The sequence below is a fragment of the Artemia franciscana genome, chromosome 4 (genome assembly GCF_032884065.1).
Source record: "Artemia franciscana chromosome 4, ASM3288406v1, whole genome shotgun sequence".
NCBI lineage: Eukaryota > Metazoa > Arthropoda > Branchiopoda > Anostraca > Artemiidae > Artemia > Artemia franciscana.
In genome coordinates, this window is record NC_088866.1 from 35,950,555 (window position 1) to 35,974,719 (window position 24,165).

At 35.7% G+C, this 24,165-nt stretch overlaps 2 protein-coding genes across 5 annotated transcripts in view; both read right to left on the reverse strand.

Annotated features, from left to right (window-relative positions):
* LOC136026366 (zinc finger protein 711-like) overlaps positions 1–24,165 on the reverse strand; it is an 84,179-nt gene that overhangs the window by 24,836 nt on the left and 35,178 nt on the right. For 3 of the 4 annotated variants that reach the window (XM_065702897.1, XM_065702899.1, XM_065702898.1), the window contains exon 7: positions 21,033–21,219. In XM_065702897.1, coding sequence (XP_065558969.1) covers positions 21,033–21,219 — 187 coding nt within the window. Of the gene's footprint in view, positions 1–16,275; positions 16,440–21,032; positions 21,220–24,165 lie in introns of those variants that run through there. The other variant, XM_065702900.1, reaches the window with a different exon arrangement.
* Positions 4,298–8,674, reverse strand: LOC136026363 (uridine phosphorylase 2-like). Its single transcript, XM_065702895.1, has one exon. It carries the CDS (start codon positions 7,259–7,261, stop codon positions 6,287–6,289), a length of 975 nt encoding a protein of 324 aa, XP_065558967.1. The 5' UTR covers positions 7,262–8,674; the 3' UTR covers positions 4,298–6,286.

Sequence of the window (24,165 nt, forward strand, 5' to 3'; positions counted from 1 at the left end):
CTGTAGTTGACGGAGGTTGGCTGCTTCAGCAAGTACCTTGGAAGATTGGTGATACTTATGATTCAATCTGTGACAGCTATGTTAGTTTCGTTACTCGACACTGTACCTCCTCTACTGCTGTCTTCGATGGATACAGTGCTGGTCCAACAACGAAAGATGCTACGTACAACCGACGGTGTAAGGGAAGCCAGAATCAAGTGATCGACTTCTGTTTAGGGATGAAGCTCCAGAAAAAGAAAAAAGAGTTTTTGAGCAACTCTTAGAACAAACAGCGAATTATAAGCTACATCGGGGAAAAACGGAGAACCAAAGGATTTGAAGTCGTCCATGCAAAGGACGATGCTGACTATCTAATCGTGAAGACTGCCGTAACGAAAGCAAACAACTCTGAAACAATTGTTCTTGGCAACGACATTGAGCTTCTGATTCTTCTCTTGTGTCACCTCCCGTCTAACGCGAAAACACTTTACTTTGAATCGTCAACGAACACAAAAGAAGCGATCGAAGTGCCTAAACGAAGTGCAAAAAAAATGGGAGAAGTATCCAGGCTGCTTCTGGTAGGGCACGCACTCTTGGGATGTGACACAACCTCACGAGTTTTCAGACTTGGAAAGCAAGCTGTGTTACCTCTTTTGAAGAAGAGCGAAGTGTTTAGAAAAAAAATGCGAAGTGCTTCTGGATGAATCATCGTCCTAAGATGAAATTGTGAAAGCGAGTGAATATCTTCTCTTCAGCTTGTATAAAGCACGACCAAGCGAGGATCTCACTAAGCCGTGACATAAAATTTTCTTGGAAAAAGTTTCTTCGTCTAATACTATGGTATTTGTTAAGCCGGAAAGGCTTTCGCCAGCCGAAGCTGCTGCAGCTTAATTCCACTTCCAGCGAATGCACCTCCAGGTATCCCGTTGGAAAGGGGAACCAGCTGACCTAAACCTGGCTGACTGGGGTTGGGTCCTCAGAGACCATAAATATACCTATGATGACCTGTGATGACGGATTTGTTGCCCTCACCTCAGACTCTTTTGAGTGTCGTGAGATAAAACTATAAGACAGGCTGCGAGAACTCGCGATGCAGATACAAGAAAAATGGATTAGCGTGTACGTTCGTGTGCAGAGAATGTAAGGGTATCAACTGTTTGAACCGGGACAACGATTGTCGAAGACGAGGAGCTCGACTAGTGATATCAATCCTGTGTTTTTCAAGTCAACTATACTGCCTTAAAAAGTGCAGATTTTACCTATAGTTACTAAAGTTCTTTTTTTAGTTTTTTTATTCAACGATATTGCCTTCGAAAGTGCAAATTTTACCAATAATAGCTGAAGTTTTATACTGAGATCACTGCCAAGCGGTTGTTTTATATATGTTTAGCAATTCAAATGGTTGTAAGAAATGTCTGTGATTCGAGAAAGTAAAAGTTTGATACTTAAGCGAGTTATTTTGTCCATAGGCCTACTTATTAGCCATTAGCAGCGGCTCAGGAGTCAGACCTCCCTTCCCCTTTTCCGTCATTTCCTCCAGCTTTGTTCTGTTTTCATGGTTCTCATTTTCTTTACTTCATTTTAGGTGTCAGTTTCGTGATCAGCAGATAGGAAAACCCTAGAAAACGCATTTTAAACTGATTTCTACCCCTGACTTCAATTGTCCCTTTTCTTCCCCTCTATCTCCCTTTTCCCCCGTTATAATGAGGTTCACGTTATTTAATTCATTTTAGATGTCAGTTTCGGGATCAGCAGATAAAAAGACCCCAGAAAACATTTCAGAGTGCTTTCTACCCCTACCCTGTATATTTAAATTTTTTTCCCTCTTATCCCTGTTCCCCCCGTTTTCCGTAGTACTTTTATTCTATACTGAATTTTAGATGTCAGTTTCGTGATCAGCGTATGACAAAGCACTAGAAAATTCACTTTGAACTATTTTCTGGGCATGTTCGGCAGTTTTCCCAATTTCCCACGCATTTCCCCCTGTTTTTCGGGTACTCGCCCCCCCCCCCCTCCACTCGGATTTATGGGGACTTTCAGTATGTTGTACAGAATTTTTTCTGATTATTTTGGTACCATTTTCGTTTATATTGCAATTTTTCCCGATTCAAACCCAAAAAGTCTTCGACTATAATTACATAGGAAAGCAATACTTGGTAATAGCTCAAATAAAGAGAGGCTACACGAATACATGGCTTTGAGGAAAACTTTAGATATTTGTATCAGTCGTAAAAATATAGAACACAGTTTGTTTAAAGTGTTGATGTTCGAAGGACATCATGGAGATTTTGTGAAACGCCTTGCTGTCTGTTTTCGCAGAGAAACAGGAGAAGATATTTGCGGTTTAACTAATGAATGGCTCGTTAAACTTTGCAATAGAATCACGTTTTGGGTTATTCAAGTTTGCAGACCAACTTGGAAGTGAGCTTTGTATCAATATAAACTGCAAGGCCAAGACTAACCACTTGCATTGGCTACGTTTTTTGGGAAGAGTAATTGTCTTGTCTGTGATACATGACTGCCCATGTTTTCCAGCTTTCACCAAGATATTTTATAAACAGTTCACGAGGCAAGAAATCAAATGGAGTGATCTTGAATATAACAAACAATTCCTAAGAAACTTTTACTTTATTATGGAAAAATGATGTTGATGATCTTGGATTACAATTTACTGTAGATGAAGCTATAGATGGGTATTGCAAAGAAGTGGGGTTATTTGAAGAGGGACGGTTTATCAACGTAACTAATGATAATAAGAATGTTTACTGTGACAGTATGTTTTCTTGGAAGGCAGGTACAAGCTTCATTGAAGAAATAAATGGTATAATTGGCGGTTTTAACGACATAATACCCTACGAGTTGCTGAGCAATTCAACAGCTAGGCAGCTGAAAGACAGTCTAGTTGGGCTTCAAAATATTGATGTTAAGGACTGGAAGGACTGTACGACTTATTCAGATTACAAAACTGATGATAAGATCATTACTTTATTTTGGGAGTTTGTAGTTTCATTCGCTGAAAATGATAAAAGACAGATTTTAAAACTTTGGACAGGATTGAGAATCTTCCTGTTGGAGGATTCAGGAGTTTTTGGGTGGCTCATTATCCTGGGCAGTTGGAAATAAGTCGCTTGGAAGAAGATAGCTTACCCGGTAGCCATGCGTGTTCTCTAAGTCTATAGCTGCCGCCATATAAGATTCGCTACGAATGAAACAAAGGACTTTGGCAAACGGTAAGATGAAAATATAGTTCTCTAGCTCAAGAGACATTAGTCCTTCATCACAACGAAGATTTTAGTTTCGAAACTTTCACGTTTCGATATGCAAACTTTCATGGATCCCTTTCCAGGGGATTTTTACCGTTTGGAGACGAATCACTGATTATCGTTTGAAAGGGATTTTCCTTGTTGCTCAAGATGGGGGGACTCTCATTTTTCTAAGTAGGATCTGGGCTATGGAGATCCAACAATGCAGTTTTCATTTCAATCTGACATCACTTTTGTGGAGTTTGAGGATATCTTTCGAAATTCCAACAAATTTGTCATAGCAATAAACTTTTACTATTGGGATTAGTCGAAATAATAGTTACCATTCCTGAAGAACTAGAAAGTATTAAAAGAATAAAAAAATAATAAGGTCCCAGGTGCTGAGAGTTGGCTAAATGAGTTTTTTTTAGACAGTAGTTGTATAGTTAGAGATAATTACTGAAGATTATGAACATGATTTTTGAAAAAAGGAAAAAATCTAGCGATTTTAGGAAAACTTTAATGAAACCCCTCTATAAGAAAGGTGATGAGAGTAAGTGTGGTAATTTTAGAGGCAATGGCATGGTTTCCTTAACAAGCAGATTACTTAGTATCCATGTAAAGTCTTAGAGATTCTTAAAGGTACTTCTTATTCAAACTCTACGGACTTTGTGTTTGAGCAGTCGTAATTAAAGAATTGTGACAAAAAGTCTGCGTAAAGACTGACGGTTGAATAAGGAGGGGCTCTCTCTTATATTGAATACATTCTGTCCATTTTCAGTTAAAAGTTTTCTTATAAAGGACAACCTATAATAGAGTGCTTTTTGTTTCGAGTGGATTCAATTCTTAGGAATTATGAGCTATTTTGGTTTTTACTATTGGACGTGATAGTCTCTTACTACGTTGCTAGCAACCACCGCAACTGTGATTGCAGCAACCCTTGAAAGCATGATGTGCTTGATGAAATTACTTTAGCTTATAGTTACCGCAGTACAGTGGCAATGTGACATTCCATGAAACATCAAGAATTTGATTTCAAACCTATCTATGGTAAGTATAAAGTTAGATAAACCAAGTAAAAGGTAAACAAAAACTATACTTTGACTTGTCATTTCCATAAATATAATAAAACACAGAAAAAACCTATGGCTCTTCAGTGGTTCCACTTCGCGAAAATGTACGAAGAGGGAGACCAAGGATTACTTAAACACTGAATATAATAAACGTTTTTGAAAGATTTTTTTTATTAAAATATCAAGACAGGTATCTTTAAAAAATTGAAGATATTTAATTAGGTTGATCTACTCCTCCTCCAATTATAAATCCTTGCAACCTTTCTTCAGAAGAGCACTTAAGATTTTCTTTTCACTATTTCTTACTTGATTTGTTGCCGCTTTAACATCCTTAAACTTGTGCATACCTAAACATATTTGTATGTTCAGGCATATTTCAATGTTATATGGATTTAATTAGCTCCTGATGCCATTTTTGTGTTATTATTTGGAAATATGAGCAATTTTAATGAAACAGTTCATGGCAAAAAAATTATAAGTAAGAAAAGGCTCGGGTCAATTGTAACCCAAGCTCTAAAAACTGAAATTTTGATAACAGCAGACACATAAAAAGAACTAGATTTTTGTGCTGATTCCAATATCTATATGTATAAAATTAGATTTAAAAAATAAATTTGTTCATTGGTGCACACCAAAGGTAAGGAGCCTGAGAAATCTTTCCTTGATTTTGAATAAGGTTAAAGATAGCCGAAACGTCATGTGAAAATATGAATGTTAATATACCAACAGTTACAGCACATTTTAGAACCCAATAGTTACTTACAAAACTGGGAAATTTTATAAGGAATTTTCTATTTTTTTCCAATAAAAAGATCACATATGCATGTTTATTTATGTTTACTGTATATCAGGATGCTGCAGTAGTAGCAACCAAGTAAGAGACGATGACGTCCCATATTATGAAGCAAAAAAGTCCATAGCTCTTAAAAATTGTGTCAGATCAAAGTGAAAAGTGCAAGTTTAGAACCTTCTTGCTCAATGGCTCTACGAAAAGAATTACAGTCCCTTGGCTTCAACGATAAGGAAAATCTGTTGACTTTAAAAAAATGGAAGTGGCTGTAACTACAATATTTTGCATGAATAACATTTTTTCAGCCTTGTTCTTCTCCCAAGATTGCTGGGCACTGGAACATCATAGAGAGTTGTTTAATAGTTAATTTTGAAAAATGTCGTCTTTTCGTAATACAAAATAAAATATTTAAAATAGAATCGCTATTTTAAAAAAACTACATTTTCATGTGCAAGTTGATGAATGTCGTCATAACTGTAGGCTAGAGACATATAAGTAAAAGTGGGGCTTAGGCAATCCAAGAAACTAGTATTAAGCAAAATTATTATAAAAGGCACTTCGATATATTAATTTTTAACATTATAAGAGGTACGTAAATATAACTTTATAAAATGTAGCAGTTTAAGACATAATCTCATTTTTTAATTTTACATAAAGGATCAATATAGCTCATCATAAATGGTGTCAGTTAAGAGGATCCCATATAGAAGTCATTAATAAAAGTTTTGCTTAGACTTTAAACTGATAAATTTGTAAAAACTACCCGCGGTATGAAATAAACCTGTGTTTACATAAAGCATCAGTTTAGTTCATTGTATTTAAAATAATATCACCTTTTTTTTACAAAAACTATATTTTCGCATACAAGATGGTGATATAGATAAGGTTTACTTATAGAACTTAACACTATTACATTCAAATCGCGGTTGTAACGATAGCTGCAACCTAGAAACTCTATAGATGATGTCGAATCGACAAACAAAGTACAAATGAGTATTAACAATACTGATTTTGATTATAGTTACCATTCCTTAATTAGCAAGAAAAGACACTATTTTAGAAGAGGTTAGAGCATATCAACATGTCTTAAAAAGTTTCCCCGTACACCAAACACTATAGACCCCTAAAGAGCAAAATAATCAAACATTTTTCCCTCTCAGCATCCAGCATTCGTAGTCATAGACAATAAAAGTGTACCTTCTCTACGAGGATAAATTAAGCTGATTTTTTATATACCTTGACACTAACTTTTGAGGTCTGGCTTGCCATTCATCTCGTTCTTCTCTCGTAGAGTTTATTTGATCACCATTTAGTCTGTTCAGCAAGGTTACACAAACGATGGCCGCTCGAATACCAGCATGGTGAGTTAGTGCACCAAAAATAACTGCCTCCATTTCAATATTTCTAACTCCATTCTTATGAAGCTTGGTCAAATATGCAATCTTATCTGCCTCACTATATTCACAGAAAGCCCCGTCTAGTCTTCCTTGTCCTTCGTAAAAGTCATCTGCACACATTGTCTTTCCTATGGTTGTGTCCCATGGGTCTTCAGGTAAAGTAAGATTCTTTAAGTCCATCGCTAGGTTGGAGTCTAGTTTTGCTGGGCGACTCATTTTCTTGCCAAGCACAGGAAGGTCAAAATTAGGCTCACCGTATCCGTTCAAAGCTTCACTAGTTATCACAATGTTTCCACCCTCAATGCCAATTCCTCCACAGGTTCCTATCCGGAAGAAAACTGGATCCTTTACTTGTGCATGATACATCAGCTTAATCATCTCATGAAGCAAAATGCCGATAGATGGGACACCCATTCCATGGCTCACTGAAAGTACAGGTCCAACTTTGAACATTGAGTATCTGTGCCCTAGCTTCGAAATATCTTCTAGAGTAGTACCGTATGGCGGAATATATCCTATCTCATTCTTGATGAAATGCGCAAACTCTTTCATACGAGCTGGCGTACCCCCCATGCAAACAAACTTAATATCACCAAATAATGCTTGTAGATCCTGATACTCAGTACCTAAATGAATGTGGTATAACGTATCACATGGCATCCGCTCAAGATGAGGGTTCTTCACGTGAATCAACTCCTTTTTCCTAGCCTCTGTACCTCCATGAAACTGTGATTTACACTTTTTATTACAAGGATTTGAAATATTACTTTGTAGCACCATTATTTACTGCTTAAGCAGTCTTTAAAGGATCATGTTAAAGGCTATACATTAACAGTACTATTCATTATTCTGTAATAAATGACATTAAATTCAAAATGAAAAGCCCATAAAACTCAAATCAAGTCAGGTAATCTGAATTTATTTTGCACTTCTTCAATTTTACAGAAATAAAAAAATCATGTGGGAGTTATATAGCATCAATTTATATTTTACTGTCCTATATGCGTAGATAATGATATTTTTAGCGTAAAGAGCGCGGGGTCGAAGTGATATCCCCTAACATACAAGATAGTTTATGTTCGTTTTCAGTTTTAATACCGCTCATTACTTTCATTTGAGATACTTTTTTTTAATTTTATTTCTGTCGATTTCACTACCACACCCAAGCCTACTCTAATTGTAAGGGAGGCTACTGGCCTTCAAAACGGATTCTTTAAATCAAGCTAATGAAGTAATGTCACGCGTTATTTCCGTAATTCTTGAGAACTACATTCAATTCGTCTGAAGCACCTCTCGTAAAAAGTTAATGGAGTTGAAATACTCTCCTGGGGCTTAGGTACCTTCCTCCCAAAAGAGCAATGATTGCTCGACATCTTAGTAAAAAGTGCACAGGTATACGATAAATTATAGATGTTAGTGTTATTGGATTAGCTGTCCCTTTGGCAAGAAACTAACCGAACACATGAACACGTATCAGTTATAATTATTTGCGAAAAAAAAATGCAAAACTTCCTAATCAAGTAGATAGATACTTATAAACCTCTGTCGCAGTGTTCTCTGATATGTAGAAGTCGACAGTGTAGTTTTTGTGAAGGTCACTCCCCTTTCCAAGTTTCCAAAAAAAAATTTTTTGTATAGTTTTTTTTTGTATCCAAAAACTTGTTTTCTTGTATAGGTATTGTACATGTTACACATCATGCATGTCTTATGTCTTTCACAAATCTACCATCACCAGAAAAACCTGATTCTTTTGATATACACTGGGAATTGTTATCCTTATTGTAATCCATAAATGATCAAGAAGTCGACGGTGTAGTTTTTGTGAAGATCACTCCCCTTTCCAAAGTTTTTTTGTTCCCTTTTTTTAACATTAGGAACAACTTTCAGTTGGTGGATTTAAACTTGTTTTCTTGTATAGGTATTGTACATGTTACACACCATGCATGTCTTATGTCTTTCATATGTCTACCATCACCAGAAAAAGCTGATTCTTTTGATATACCCTGGGAATTGTTATCCTTATTGTAATCCATATATGATCAAGTTCAAGTATTTGTATGGCACTTGGTATTTACCAAGTGACATATAGCGATCGCAAATTCTGTCGGTCTGTCTGTCTGTCCCGGTTTTGCTAATTTGGGCACTTCCAGATAAGCTGGGACGATAAAATTTGGCAGGCGTATCAGGGAATAGACCAAATTAAATTAGAAATAGTCATTTACCCGATTTAACCATCTGGGGGGGGGGGAGTGGGGGGACGGTTAATTCAGAAAAATTAAAAAAATAAGATATTTTTAACTTACGAACAGGTGATCGGATCTTAATGAAATTTGATATTTATAAGGATACCGTGTCTCAGAGCTCTTATTTTAATCCCAATCGGATCCTATGACATTTGGGGGAGTTGGAGGGGGAAACCTGAAATCTTGGAAAACGCTTAGAGTGGAGGGATCGGGATGAAACTTGGTGGTAAAAATAAGCACAAGTCCTAGATACGTGATTGACATAACCGGAACGGATCTGCTCTCTTTGGAGGAGTTGGGGGGGGGTGTGTTAATTCTGAAAAATTAGAAAAAATGTGGTATTTTTAACTTACGAAGGAGTAATCGGGTCTTAATTAAATTTCATATTTAGAAGGATTTCGTAACTTAGATCTCTTGTTTTAAATCCCGACCGGATCCCGTGTAATTCAGAGGAGTTTGGTGGGTGACCAAACATCTTGGAAAACACTTAGAGTGGAGAGATCAGGGTGAAACTTGGTGGGAATAATAAGCACAAGTCCCAGATACGTGACTGACATAACCGGACCAGATCCACTCTCTTTGGGAGATTGGGGGGGGGGGGGGTAATTCGGAAAAATTAGAAAAAATGAGGTATTTGTAACTTACGAACGGGTGATCAGATCTTAATAAAATTTGATATTTAAAAGAATCTTGTGCTTCAGAGCTCTTATTTTAAATCCTGAACAGATCCAGTGACATTGGGGGAGTTGAAGGGAGATACCGGAAATCTTGGAAAACATGGAAACTGAGGTATCTTTATCTTACGAGTGGGTGATTGGATCTTATTGAAACTTGATATATAGAAAGAACTTATGTCTTAAATGCTCCATTTTATACCTTGAAGCAGGTTTTTATACCTTAAGGGGTTGTGTCATACCTTAAAGCATATTCAAAAGACCTTTCGACTACCTTGAACAAAATGGCTATGTTAAAATTTTGATAAAATGTCATTTGAGGATACAGGGAGGGATGTAGGAAAAAGAAAAAGGGTGAAAGGGTGACTGACTGACTTTCAGTTGTTACTTTTAACTCTTTATGATATAGCTCTCTACACCTCTCAATTTACAATCTAATGAGCCTTTCAGAAATTTCTATAAATACATCTTGAATGTGAAGTAGCTCTGGGGGGGTTGGGTTGTATACCATCTTTTGTGTTTTGTATGTGTATACCTTCTCTACAGCCACGATACCGATTAAACTTACATAATTCCCATTTATAGTCCGGGTTAGACATGTAATAGCCAATAGCTCCTAAGAATAGAGTCAGAAACTTCTGAAAGGCTCACTAGATTGTATATTGATTACAAACAGAAAAAAGCCTATGGCCTTTTCTTCTTTGGAATAGTAAGAGACAAACCTAAAGAATCAGGCAGCTAACTATGTTCAGTGTATACAATGGTTTGTTCTTCGAATGCTTGTCTTTTAATATAAAGTCCCAAATTATAGTGAACTATATCGACTATATCAACTATCGAACTATATCAATTTTTTATTTTTACTCTTTATGATGACTCTAGACCTCTCAATTTACAATCTAATGAGCCTTTCAAAAGTTTCTATGAATACATCTTGCATATGAAGTAGCTCTGGAGGAGGGGGGTCTTGATTATATACCATCTCTACAGTCATGATACTGAATAAATTTACATAAGTCCCATTTACAATCCCGGTTGGAAATGTAATAGCCTATAGCTCATAAAAATAGAGTCAGAAACTTATGAAAGGCTCATTAGATTGTAAACTGACCACAAACAGAAAAAAGCCTACGGTTCTTTCTTCTTTGGGACAGTAAGAGACAAACCTAAAGAATCAGGCAGCTAACTAAGTTCAGTGTATACAGTGCTTTGTTTTTCGAATGCTTGTCTTTTAATATAAAATCCAAACTATAATGAACTGTATCGATTGTAATAGTGTATAATATACATATCGACTGCAATATAATATATCGACTGTAATAGCATATAATATAAACAGCTACTACAATGTCATGAAAACATGCCGTTTTTAATGAAAAAAATTATTCTATTTAAAAATAATAATATTACAAAAGGCACTAGATATTGCAATTTCCTTTAAAATGAGTCATTAAACAGCTCTCTACGATGTTTCAGTACTAAGCTATCTGCGGCGAATAAGAACCAGAAGAAAAAAGCTGCGGTTTATGCAGAATATCGTGGTTACTGCCACTTTTCTTGATTCTCAAGCCAATATATTTCCCTTGCTATTTACGCCGAGGGACGATTAGTTTCCTACATAGGGTTTTGAACAAGGCCGTTCTTACAGTGTATTTTTTGTTTTGATCTGATCCTTTTTTTTAAATAAAAAAATAAAAAAAAATAAAAAGAAAGAAAACCTAAAAAGAAAAAACTAAAAAAAGAGAAAAAAATTAAAAAAGATAAAAAACTAACAAGAAAAAAAGCTAAAAAACTAAAAAAGCTACAAAACTAAAAAAAGAAAAACTAAAAAAAAAAATTAAAACATGTTTTTTTTTTGTATGTTTGAGGGTTTGCATATGACGTCTGAAAAATAAAGAAGAAAATGAAAGAAAACAAGAAAAAATAAAAAAGAAAAAAAAGAATAAAGTAAAAAAAGAAAAACTAAAAAGGAAAGAAAAACTAAAAAAAGGAAAAAACCTAAAAAGAAAAAAAAAGAAAAAACTAAACAAAAGAAAAAAGGTATAAAAGTAAAAAGAAAAAAGCTAAAAAAAACTAAAAAAGCTAAAAAGTAAAAAAAAGAAAAACTAAAAAAGAAAAAAAGCTAAAAAACTAAAAAAATAAAAACCTAAGAAGAAAAAAACTAAAAAAAAAAAAAAATTAAAAAAGGTAAAAAACTAAAAAGAAAAAAGCTAAAAAAAACTAAAAAAGCTACAAAACTAAAAAAAGAAAAAACTAAAAAAGAAAAAAATTAAAGCATGTTTGTCATTTTGTATGTTTGAGGGTTTGCATATGACGTCTGAAAAATAAAGAAGAAAATGAAAGAAAAAAACAAAAAAGAAAAAAAGAAAAAAAGAAAAAAATTAAAAATTAAAAACTTAAAAAGAAAACAATTAAAAAAAGACAAATTAAAAAAAAAGAAAAAAGAAAAAACCAAAAAACAAAAAAATAAAAAAATAAAACAAAATAAAAAGGTAAAAAACTAAAAGAAAAAAGCCAAAAAAAGTAAAAAGCTACAAAACTAAAAAAAAGAAAAACTAAAAAAGAAAAAATTAAAAAAAAGAAAAAACTAAAAAAAAAGAAAAACTAAAAAAGAAAAAAATAAAAAAAAAGAAAAACTAAAAAAAAAGAAAAAAGAAAAAACTGAAAAAGAAAAAACTTAAAAAAAGAAGAAAAAACTAAAAAAGAAAAAAAACTAAGAAAAAAAAACTAACAAAGAAAAAACTAAAAAAGAAACTATATCTGTATATATAAAAATAAGTTGTATGCATGCATGTTTGTTTGTTTGTGGGTTTGCATATGATATCATTATAAGTATATAAGGCTTTGTATATGACGTCATTATAAGATGACACTACAGACCGGGACACCGGGACACAAATGAGGACCAGGACACCGAGACACACGGAATATAAATGACGACCGGGATACTCAAAGAGAAATTACAGACCGGGATACCGGGACACAAATGACGACCGGGACACAGGGAATAAAAATGACGACCAGGACGCTCAAAGAGAAATTACAGACTGGGACACCGGGACACAAATGACGACCGGAACACAGGGAATATAAATGACGACCGGGACACAGGGACGACTACAACGGGGACGCCAGGGGCACAGGGGGGATATATAAATGACGACGGAGACACAAAGAATGTTCGATTAGCAATCACCATCAACAAAGCTCAAGGGCAATCATTAGAAAAATGCGGTATAGGTCTGAATACGGATTGTTTTTCCCATGGACAATTATATGTTGCATGTTCAAGAGTCGGTAAATCTGACAATCTATTTATACGCACAGACAATGGGACAGCGAAGAATCCTGTATATTCGCAAGTTTTACGTAGTTAAAAACACATATATATAGATATATATCTATCTATATTCACAGATGGGACACAGGGACACAACTACAATGGCGCGTAACTAATATGGCGCGTAACGACTTAAGTGCGGGGTGGGGGGCGGAGCGCCCCCACCAACTAGGGGTTGGTGTGGCGCGAAGCTTCACACCAACAGCTAGTAATTATATATAGACTTTTTTTCATTCCACTTGTCACGCGGGTGATGATCCGATGAATCCATGATTCCTGATAGAAAAATAAAGTTTTTCGTAAAACTTGATAATATTTTAATTTTTATTTTAATTACCAACATGCACTAGATGTGACAATTTCCTTAAAATGAGCCATAAAACAGCTCTCTAAGATGTTCCAGTGCCAAGCTATCTGTGGAAAAAAAAAGAAGAAATATGCCCTCGATGCAGAATATCGTGGTTGCAGCCACTTGATTTTCAAACCAAAATATTTTCCTTGTTGTTTAAGCTAAGGGACAATTAATTTCCTATATGAGGGTATTGGACAAGGCGGTTGTAATAGTGTTTTTTTTATGTGACTCTAGTCTTAGGAGTTATGGGCTAATTTGGTTTTTTAATATGGACATGATCATCTTTTACTAGGTTGCAAGCTACCGCTGAAACCCGGATAATGCTATGGGATATGTTCGTCTTTTACTCGGTTGCAGTTACTACCACAACCACGGTGTGTTAAACCAATATGCTGAAGATGTTTAAATTTTATAAGCCTCATTTCTTAAGTCGGACGATTTCGATCAATTTGATTTTATCTACATCAAAGACTGTGTCTACCTGTCTAATAACAATACATTTTTAGTTACTATCGGCCGTGGTTCGTCTTTTAGTAGATTGCAGCTACGACTGAAAGCATGATGTGCTTGGTGAAATTTTTTTTAAAGACAGTTGCCATAGTACAGTTGAAATGAGACATTCCATGCAACTTTAATGATTTGAGATCAAGGTCAAACCTATCTACGGTAACGATTAAGTTAGGTAAAACAAGCAAAAGGTCAAAAATACACTTTATCTGTCATTTCCATAAATTTTCATATAATGGAGACATTCCATTAAATAATAAGGATTTGAGTTCAAACCTATCTGCGGTAACTATTAGATTAAGTAGAACAAGTGAAAGGTAAAAAATATGTATTTTTATCTGTCATATACATAAATATAATAAAAAACAAAAACAAGCCTATGGCTCCTTCAGTGGTTCCAACTAATGAAAATGTATGACAGGAGAGAGCAAGGATTGCTGTTAAACTGAAGATGATAAATATTTTCGGATATGAAAGTATTTTTAATTCAAATTCTAAGACAGGTATCTCAAAAATTGAAGAGGGTTAATTAGGTTGACCTACCTCTCCACCAATTTTGCATCCTTGCAACCTTTTCTTTACAAAAGTGCTTAAGATTTTCTTTTCACTATTTCTTACTTGATTTGTTGCCGCTTTCACATCCTTAAACTTGTGCATATCCTAAGCATATTTGTATGTTCAGGCCAAAAAATTACAAGTAAGAAAAGGCTCGGGTCAATTGTAACCCAAGCTCCAAAAACTGGAATTTTGATAAGAGCAGACACATAAAAAGAACTGGATTTTTGTGCTGATTCCAAATATCTATATGTATAAAATTAGATTTAAAAAATAAATTTGTTCATTGGTGCAAAGCAAAGGTAAGGAGCCTGAGAAATCTTTCCTTGATTTTGAATAAGGTTAAAGACAGCCCAAACGTCATGTGAAAATATGAATGTTAATACACCTATAGTTACAGCATATTTTAGAACCCAATAGTTACCCACAAAGCTGGGAAATTTTATCGGGAATGTTTTATTTTTTGCCAGTAAAAAGATCACATTTGCATGTTTATTTATGTTTATTGTATATCAGGTTGCTGCAGCAGTGGCAACCAAGTAAGAGACGATCCCATATTATGAAGCAAAAAAGTCCATAGCTCCTAAAAACGGTGTCAGATCAAAGTGAAAAGTGCAACTTTAGAACCGTCTTGCTCAATGGCTCTACAAAAAGAATTGCAGTCCCTTGGCTTCAACGATAAGGAAAATCTGTTGACTTTAAAAAAATGGAAGTGGCTGTTACTACAATATGTTGCATTAATAACATTTTTTCAGCCTTTTTCTTCTCCCAAGATTGCTGGGCACTGGAACATCATAGAGAGTTGTTTAACAGTTAATTTTGAAAAATGTCGCCTTTTTGTAATAAAAAATAAAATATTTAAAATAGAATCACTATTTTTACAAAAAAAACTACGTTTTCATGTGCAAGTTGATCAATGTTGTCATAATCGTAGGCTAGAGATATATATAAGTAAAAGTGGGGCTTAGGCAATCTAAGAAACTAGTATTAAGCAAAATTATTATAACAGACACTTCGATATATTAATTTTTAACATTATAAGAGGTACGTAGATATAACTTTATAAATTGTAGCAGTTTTGGGGTTTTAAGACATAATCTCATTTTTTAATTTTACATAAAGGATCAATCTAGCTCATCATAAATGGTGTCAGTCAAGAGGATCTCATATAGTAGTCATTAATAAAAGTTTTGCTTAGACTTTAAACTGATAGATTTGTAAAAACTACCCGCGGTAGGAATTAAACCTATGTTTACATAAAACATCAGTTTAGTTCATTGTATTTAAAATAATATCACCTTTTTTTTACAAAAACTATATTTTCGCATACAAGATGGTGATATAGATAAGGTTTACTTATAGAACTTAACACTATTACATTCAAATCGCGGTTGTAACGATAGCTGCAACCTAGAAACTCTATAGATGGTGTCGAATCGACAAACAAAGTACAAATGAGTATTAACAATACTGATTTTGATTATAGTTACCATTCCTTAATTAGCAAGAAAAGACACTATTTTAGAAGAGGTTAGAGCATATCAACATGTCTTAAAAAGTTTCCCCGTACACCAAACACTATAGACCCCTAAAGAGCAAAATAATCAAACATTTTTCCCTCTCAGCATCCAGCATTCGTAGTCATAGACAATAAAAGTGTACCTTCTCTACGAGGATAAATTAAGCTGATTTTTTATATACCTTGACACTAATTTTTGAGGTCTGGCTTGCCATTCATCTCGTTCTTCTTTTGTTGAGTTTATTTGATCACCATTTAGTCTGTTCAGCAAGGTTACACAAACGATGGCCGCTCGAATACCAGCATGGTGAGTTAGTGCACCAAAAATAACTGCCTCCATTTCAATATTTCTAACTCCATTCTTATGAAGCTTGGTCAAATATGCAATCTTATCTGCCTCACTATATTCACAGAAAGCCCCGTCTAGTCTTCCTTGTCCTTCGTAAAAGTCATCTGCACACATTGTCTTTCCTATGGTTGTGTCCCATGGGTCTTCAGGTAAAGTAAGATTCTTCAAGTCCATCGCTAGGTTGGAGTCTAGTTTTGCTGGGCGACTCATTTTCTTGCCAAGCACAGGAAGGTCAAAATTAGGCTCACCGTATCCGTTCAAAGCTTCACTAGTTATCACAATGTTTCCACCCTCAATGCCAATTCCTCCACAGGTTCCTATCCGGAAGAACACTGGATCCTTTACTTGTGCATGATACATCAGCTTAATCATCTCATGAAGCAAAATGCCGATAGATGGGACACCCATTCCATGGCTCACTGAAAGTACAGGTCCAACTTTGAACATTGAGTATCTGTGCCCTAACTTCGAAATATCTTCTAGAGTAGTACCGTATGGCGGAATATATCCTATCTCATTCTTGATGAAATGCGCAAACTCTTTCATACGAGCTGGCGTACCCCCCATACAAACAAACTTAATATCACCAAATAGTGCTTGTAGATCCTGATACTCAGTACCTAAATGAATGTGGTATAACGTATCACATGGCATCCGCTCAAGATGAGGGTTCTTCACGTGAATCAACTCCTTTTTCCTAGCCTCTGTATCTCCATGAAACTGTGATTCACACTTTTTATTACAAGAATTTGAAATATTACTTTGTTGCACCATTATTTGATGCTTAAGCAGTCTTTAAAGGATCATGTTAAAGGCGATTCATTAACAGTACTATTCATTATTCTGCAATAAATGACATTAAATTCAAAATGAAAAGCCCATAAAACTCAAATCAAGTCAGGTAATCTGAATTTATTTTGCACTTCTTCAATTTTACAGAAACTGAAAAAAATCATGTGGGGGAAATATAGCATCAATTTATATTTTACTGTCCTATATGCGTAGATAATGATATTTTTAGCGTAAAGAGCGCGGGGTCGAAGTGATATCCCCTAACATACAAGATAGTTTATATTCGTTTTCAGTTTTAATGCCGCTCATTACTTTGATTTGAAATACTTTTTTAAATTTTACTTCTGTCGATTTCACTACCACACCCAGGCCTACTCTAATTGTAAGGGAGGCTACTGGCCTTCTTTAAATCAAGCCAATGAAGTAATAATAGGCGTTATTTCCGTAATTCTTAAGAACTACATTCAATTCGTCTGAAGCACCTCTCATAAAAAGTTAATGGAGCTGAAATACTCTCCTGTGGCTTAGGTACCTTCCTCCCAAAAGAGCAACGATTGCTCGACAACCTAGTAGAAAGTGCACAGGTATACGATAAATTATAGATGTTAGTGTTATTGGATTAGCTGTCCCTTAGGCAAGAAACTAACCGAACAAATGAACACGTATCAGTTATAATTATTTGCGAAAAAAATGCAAAACTTCCTAATCAAGTAGATAGATACTTATAAACCTCTGTCGCAGTGTTCTCTGATATGTAGAAGTCGACGGTGTAGTTTTTGTGAAGGTCACTCCCCTTTCCAAGATTCCAAAAAAAGTTTTTTTTGTATAGTTTTTTTTTGTATCCAAAAACTTGTTTTCTTGTATAGGTATTGTACATGTTTCACATCATGCATGTCTTATGTCTTTCACATGTCTACCATCACCAGAAAAAGCTGATTCTTTTGATATACACTGGGAATTGTTATCCTTATTGTAATCCATGTATGATCAAGTTCAAGTATTTTTATGGCACTTGGTATTTACCAAGTGACATAACGCGATCGCAAATTCTGTCGGTCTGTCTGTCGGTCAGTCGGTCTGTCTGTCCGTCCTGGTTTTGCTAATTTGGGCACTTCCAGATAAGCTGGGACGACGAAATTTGGCAGGCATATCAGAGAATAGAACAAATTGAATTAGAAATAGTCATTTACCCGATTTGACCATCTGGGGGAGGGAAAGTGGGGGACGGTTAATTCAGAAAAATTAAAAAAATAAGATATTTTTAACTTACGAACGGGTGATCGGATCTTAATGAAATTTGATATTTAGAAAGATACCGTGTCTCAGAGCTCTTATTTTAATCCAGATCGGATCCGATGACATTGGGGGGAGTTGGAGGGGGAAACCTAAAATCTTTGAAAACGCTTAGAGTGGAGGGATCGGGATGAAACTTGGTGGTAAAAATAAGCACAAATCCTAGATACGTGATTGACATAACCGGAACGGATCTGCTCTCTTTGGAGGATTTGGGGGGGGGGGGTGTTAATTCTGAAAAATTAGAAAAAATTAGGTATTTTTAACTTACGAAGGAGTGACCGGGTCTTAATTAAATTTCATATTTAGAAGGATCTCGTAACTTAGATCTCTCATTTTAAATCCCGACCGAATCCCGTGTAATTCAGAGGAGTTCGGGGGGGGGGAACCAAAAATCTTGGAAAAGACTTAGAGTGGAGGAACAGGGTGAAACTTGGTGGGAAGAATAAGCACAAGTCCCAGATACGTGATTGACATAACCGGACCAGATCCACTCTCTTTGGGAGATTGGGGGAGGGGGCTAATTCGGAAAAATTAGAAAAAATGAGGTATTTGTAACTTACGAACGTGTGATAGGATCTTAATATAATTTGATATCTAAAAGGATTTTGTGCTTCAAAGCTCTTATTTCAAATCCTGAATAGATCTGGTGACATTGGGGGGGGGGGGGGCTGGAGGACATACCGGAAATCTTGGAAAACGTGGAAATTGAGGTATATTTATCTTACGAGTGGGTGATTAGATCTTATTGAAACTTGATATATAGAAAGATCGTATGTCTTAAATGCTCCATTTTATAATTTGAAGCAAGTTTTTATACCTTAAGGGGTTATGTCATACCTTAAAGCATATTCAAATGACCTTTCGTTAATAACATGATCTAAATAATGACGAAGACTACACTGCCTTTCCATGATACAAATACAGATTAAAGAGAATAATGAGTACTTTTTTTCCCGAGACAGTGAACGAACAAAACCTAGTTGAATATTTCGGCCCTATATCTAAGGGCCGTCTTCAGCAAAGATAATAATAAACAATAACACACTTACAATAAAAGTTCTTGGTTAAAAATCCACTTTTTAAAATAGCCTAGGCATCATTACTTCTTAACGAAAAGTTCAGCCAAGACTTAAGCCAAGAGTCCCAACTCCAAAGGCCTCGTTATATGGTAGTTAGACTATCTTGAATAAAATAATTATCTCAGAATTTCTATTAGGCGCATTTCAGGATAATAATATGTGTTTGGGGGAGGGGAGCGGTAGCTACCCTCCGATCATTTTGACCCTTAAAAATGTCACAAGAGCTTCTGATTACCAATCCGATGATCCCCTCCAAAATTTATGTGACACCGCTTTCCTTAGGAAGCTTATATACCCCAGGGCATAACTTACAACCCCTGCCCTGAGGGCTGGGGGGGATTTTAATCATCAAAGACATAATTTTCGGAACTTTCAACTACTTTGAACAAAATGGCTATGTCACAATTTTGATTGGAAATGTTTTATGAAATACCGGGCGTGGTGGGGGAGGGGGTTTGCCCTCCGATCACTTTCAACTGACAACAAATGCACTAGTCCTCAATTTACAATCAAATAAGCCCTTTTTTGAAATTTCCACGACGACGCTTTCTATAAAAGACCTTATATGCCCCAAGGGAAAAACTTACAACCCTTGTCCTGAGGGCTGTGGGGGGTTGTCATATTCGAAGACATAATTTCGAGACTTTTAAACTACCCTGAACAAAATGGCTATATCAAAAATTTACCGGAAGTGTTTGGAGAAATAAAGGGCGAAGGGGGGGATTCACCCTCCGATTACTTTCTATTATCGAAAGTGGTACTAGCTCACTCAATTTCCGATCGAATGAGCCCTTCTTGATGTTTCTACGACAACACTTACTATACAAACCTTATATGCCCCCAGGCTAAAACTTACAACCCTTGCCCTGAGGACTGGGGGAGGGGGATTTGTCATTCTCAAAGACATAAGTTCCGAAAATTCACCTACACTGAACAAAATGGCAATCTCAAAATTTTGATTTGAAGTATTTTATAAAATGATGGGCGTAGAGTATGATGCCCTCTTACTAATGCTATTTGCTAAAACATTAAAAAAAAATGTACTCTGTTTTTTTCTTAAACAATCGAAAAAAGGTTATTTTATTTTTGTAAATGTTGATTCTCTTTTATTTGTCTTAAGCCTTTCATCATTTCCGATGATGAATTTCCTCACTCAATTTCCGATCGAATGAGCCCTTCTTGATGTTTCTACGACAACACTTACTATACAAACCTTATATGCCCCCAGGCTAAAACTTACAACCCTTGCCCTGAGGACTGGGGGAGGGGGATTTGTCATTCTCAAAGACATAAGTTCCGAAAATTCACCTACACTGAACAAAATGGCAATCTCAAAATTTTGATTTGAAGTATTTTATAAAATGATGGGCGTAGAGTATGATGCCCTCTTACTAATGCTATTTGCTAAAACATTAAAAAAAAATGTACTCTGTTTTTTTCTTAAACAATCGAAAAAAGGTTATTTTATTTTTGTAAATGTTGATTCTCTTTTATTTGTCTTAAGCCTTTCATCATATTTTATGCCAAAGTTCAAATTTACTTTAGGCCTACAATCGAACGACTTTCTACTTAAACAGGTTTTGTTTTCACTTCGTCAGGTATTCAAGTTGTTTTTACTTTATTAAGTTTTGGTGTTATTCTTTTTAAATTTAGCAAAAAGGAAAAAGTTATAAACAGGTTCTCAAAATTAGCCGGAATAAAATAAATTCAACCTGTATAGTATTTACTCAAGTTTGAAAATTTCTCAGTAGCCAAAAAAAAATTAAAATGTATCGTCAATTAGCCCATTCAGATATAAACAAATCTCTTCAATAAATAGCTTCAACATAAAGAAAAATGCCCTACTTTCAGTGGAAATATCCTTGGGAATGTTGCATCACAATAATCGCATTTATAAGTCTTGCCACCAATTTCATGGACTTCTTTGAGATGACGACCCATTTGGTGACGCTTCAACGTTTTACCACATATCTCACAAATACGAGTTTCATTGCCACAACAATGTCGACGCATATGCGTGAAAGAAGTGAGCCTGCAAAAAAAAAAAAAAAAAAAACTGCAACGAGAAAGCCGTCAAAAAAGTAGTGATTATCGATGATAATAGCTTAGACAAAGTTATGTAGTCAGCAGCCTGAGAAATGTACACAATATACTATATTTAACAATGCACGTAGTTTTACCAGTCATGACAACGAGTGGAACAATTTTTACAGAACTTTTATACCGATAGACATTGAAATCAGATTATCTCAGACATTTACATAGTGGTAGTGGTGGCCACCTTCTTGTGGTGCCCTTGAGTGTACCAGGCTATTAGTGGACGCTGGGAGAGGACGTCCTGGTCTCGGGGTGTGTGGGCTGGGACTGGTACCTCCCGTAAAGTTATGATGTTGGTAGACTCCAGGACGAAAATTTGAAAAAAAATTTCCAGGAGCAATTAAATACTGAACTTGAGAGTTTAAAATTTGACAGTGTGGAAGATGGATGGGATAAGTTTAGAAAAACAATTTGTGAAGTTGATGATGGTGTCTTAGGGAAGAGGGCTAAGACTGCAACTAGGAATATTAGTGAAACAGCTTTATGTTTAATAGAGAGTAGAAGGGGTTTTTACAAGAAGTATCTGAGTGATAGGTCGTATGAAAACAAAAGGAATGTAAAGAAAGTGGAGAAAGCATTAAAATATGAACTAAGGAGATGTGAAGCGGAGGCCATGGATAAAATTGTTGAGGATCTGGAAGATGCGGCTAGACGACATAATAGTAAAATATTATACTGGCATGTAAATAAATTGAACAGGAGTAGTCAATCCGGACTAGTCCCAGTTAAAGATAGAAATGGGGCCACAACTAGTGATAAGGAAAAGGTTAAAGAAAGATGGGTGGAACATTTTGAGAATGTGCTAAACCGCGATCAGTTGCAGGGAAAGATATAGAAGAAAATGAAAAAGTTTGTGATACCTTGGATGTGAAGGAAGATTTGTTTAGTGAGGAAGAATTAGCGACAGTACTAAAAGGATTAAAAAATAATAAGACTCCAGGTGCTGATAGTATGATAAATGAATTTCTTAAATATGGTAGCTCTTAGGTTAGGAACAAGCTACTAAAGATTATGAACATGATTTTTGAAAAAGGGGGAGTACCTAATGATTTTAGGAAAACCTTAATTAAACCACTGTATAAGAAAGGTGACAAGAGTGAGTGTCGTAGCTATCGAGGTATTAGTCTGGTCTCTGTAGGTAGCAAATTACTGAGTAATATGATACTTTTTAAACTGAGAGAAGCTGTAGACAAAGTTTTAAGGGAAGAACAGTGCGGTTTTAGAAAAGGTAGAGGATGTGTCGACCAAGTTTTCACTCTTATGTTAATAATTGAGAAGTCCCTTCGTTGTCAAATACCTTTGATCCTCAGTTTTATCGATTATGAGCAAGCTTTCGATTCTGTTGATAGAAGAGCGTTAGTAAAGGTCTTATCCTTATATGGTATACCAGAAAAATACATTAAAGTGATTTGTGCTATGTACGAGAATAATACTGCTGCGGTAAAGGTAGGAAATGAGGTTAGCAACTGGTTTTGTATTAAATCAGGAGTTAAGCAGGGTTGTGTTCTATCCCCCTTTATATCGATCATTTTGATGGACTTCGTCGTAAGGAGCACAGGAAAGGCAATTGGAGACTACGGAATCAAATGGGGAGGAAAAACGCTCCTGGCCTTAGATTATGCTGATGATTTGAGCATATTAGATGAAAGTGTGAGCAAAATGAATGAATTTTTAGAGGTTTTGCGAGTTCAGGGTGCCACAATAGGCTTGAAAATTAATGTGAAGAAGAGAAAGTCACTAAGGCTAGGAATAAGTGAAGATGAAAAGATGACGTTGGGTAACGAAAAGATTGATCAGGTTGGCAGCTTCACTTACCTTGGTAGTATTATTAGTAAAAACGGTGGGAGCAGTGAAGATGTTAAAAGTAGAATAGCTGAGGCTCAGGGTGTTTTTTCACAGTTAAAAAAAGTTTGGAAGAATAGAAAGATAAGTCTGCAAACCAAGATTAGAATATTGGAAGCTACAGTGATGACAGTGGTCAAATATGGCTCTGAAGCATGGGCGCTCCGAAAAGCAGATGAAAATTTACTAGATGTTTTCCAGAGAAATTGCCTACGGATTATTCTGTGTATTCGACTGACTGACCGTATTTCAAACAGTAGGTTGTACGAAAAATGCGGTTCAATCCCGCTTTCTAGGGCTATAATGAAAGAAAGGTTGAGATGGCTAGGCCATGTTCTGTAGATGAAGGATGACGGATTGCCGAAGATTGTCCTTTTTGGCCAACAGTCTGGGGCTACACGGAAAGCAGGTCGTCCTTGTTTGGGTTGGGAGGATGTCGTAAATAAAGATTTAAAGGAAATGGGAACTTCCTAGGAGGGTGTAAAGAGGGAGGCTTTGAATAGATTAGGTTGGAGGAGGAGCGTGCGTAGCTGTGTTGGCCTCAGGCGGCTTGGTGCTGCAGTGAGTTATTAGTAGTAGTAGGATATGAGCGATCTTCCATCATTCTCTGTCCGAGTAAGATTCAAAATAGATATACCCCAACGACAAAAAAATCTTAGAGATATAAGGAAAAAAACTGCCACATCTTTAGCGAAGTTTTAGCCAAATAACTTGCCATTCTGCCTCCCAAACCCAGAATAACCGAAGAGGATCTAGATCAGGAGGCAGAAAGACTCACAGAAGGCATGAATAGTGCATTTAAACTAGCAACCCCTCCAATATTTGTCGAAAAGAGAGACCAAGCCAATAACTGGTGGAATTATGAATTACATCAAAGAGGAAAACTGACCCCAAGCCTGAAAGGCGCTGTTATACGAACGAATAATCCCGAAGACTGGGACGCACAATCGGAAGGTTTAAAACTCCTGAAAAAGGAGATAAGGAGAGCAAAGAGAACCATGGAGGGTTCTAACCATGGAGGGTACAAAGAGGACCATGG

What these genes read in the sequence shown, in the direction of transcription:
- LOC136026363 (XM_065702895.1), bottom strand. Translation starts at nt 7,261, where the DNA reads ATGGTGCTACAAAGTAATATTTCAAATCCTTGTAATAAAAAGTGTAAA.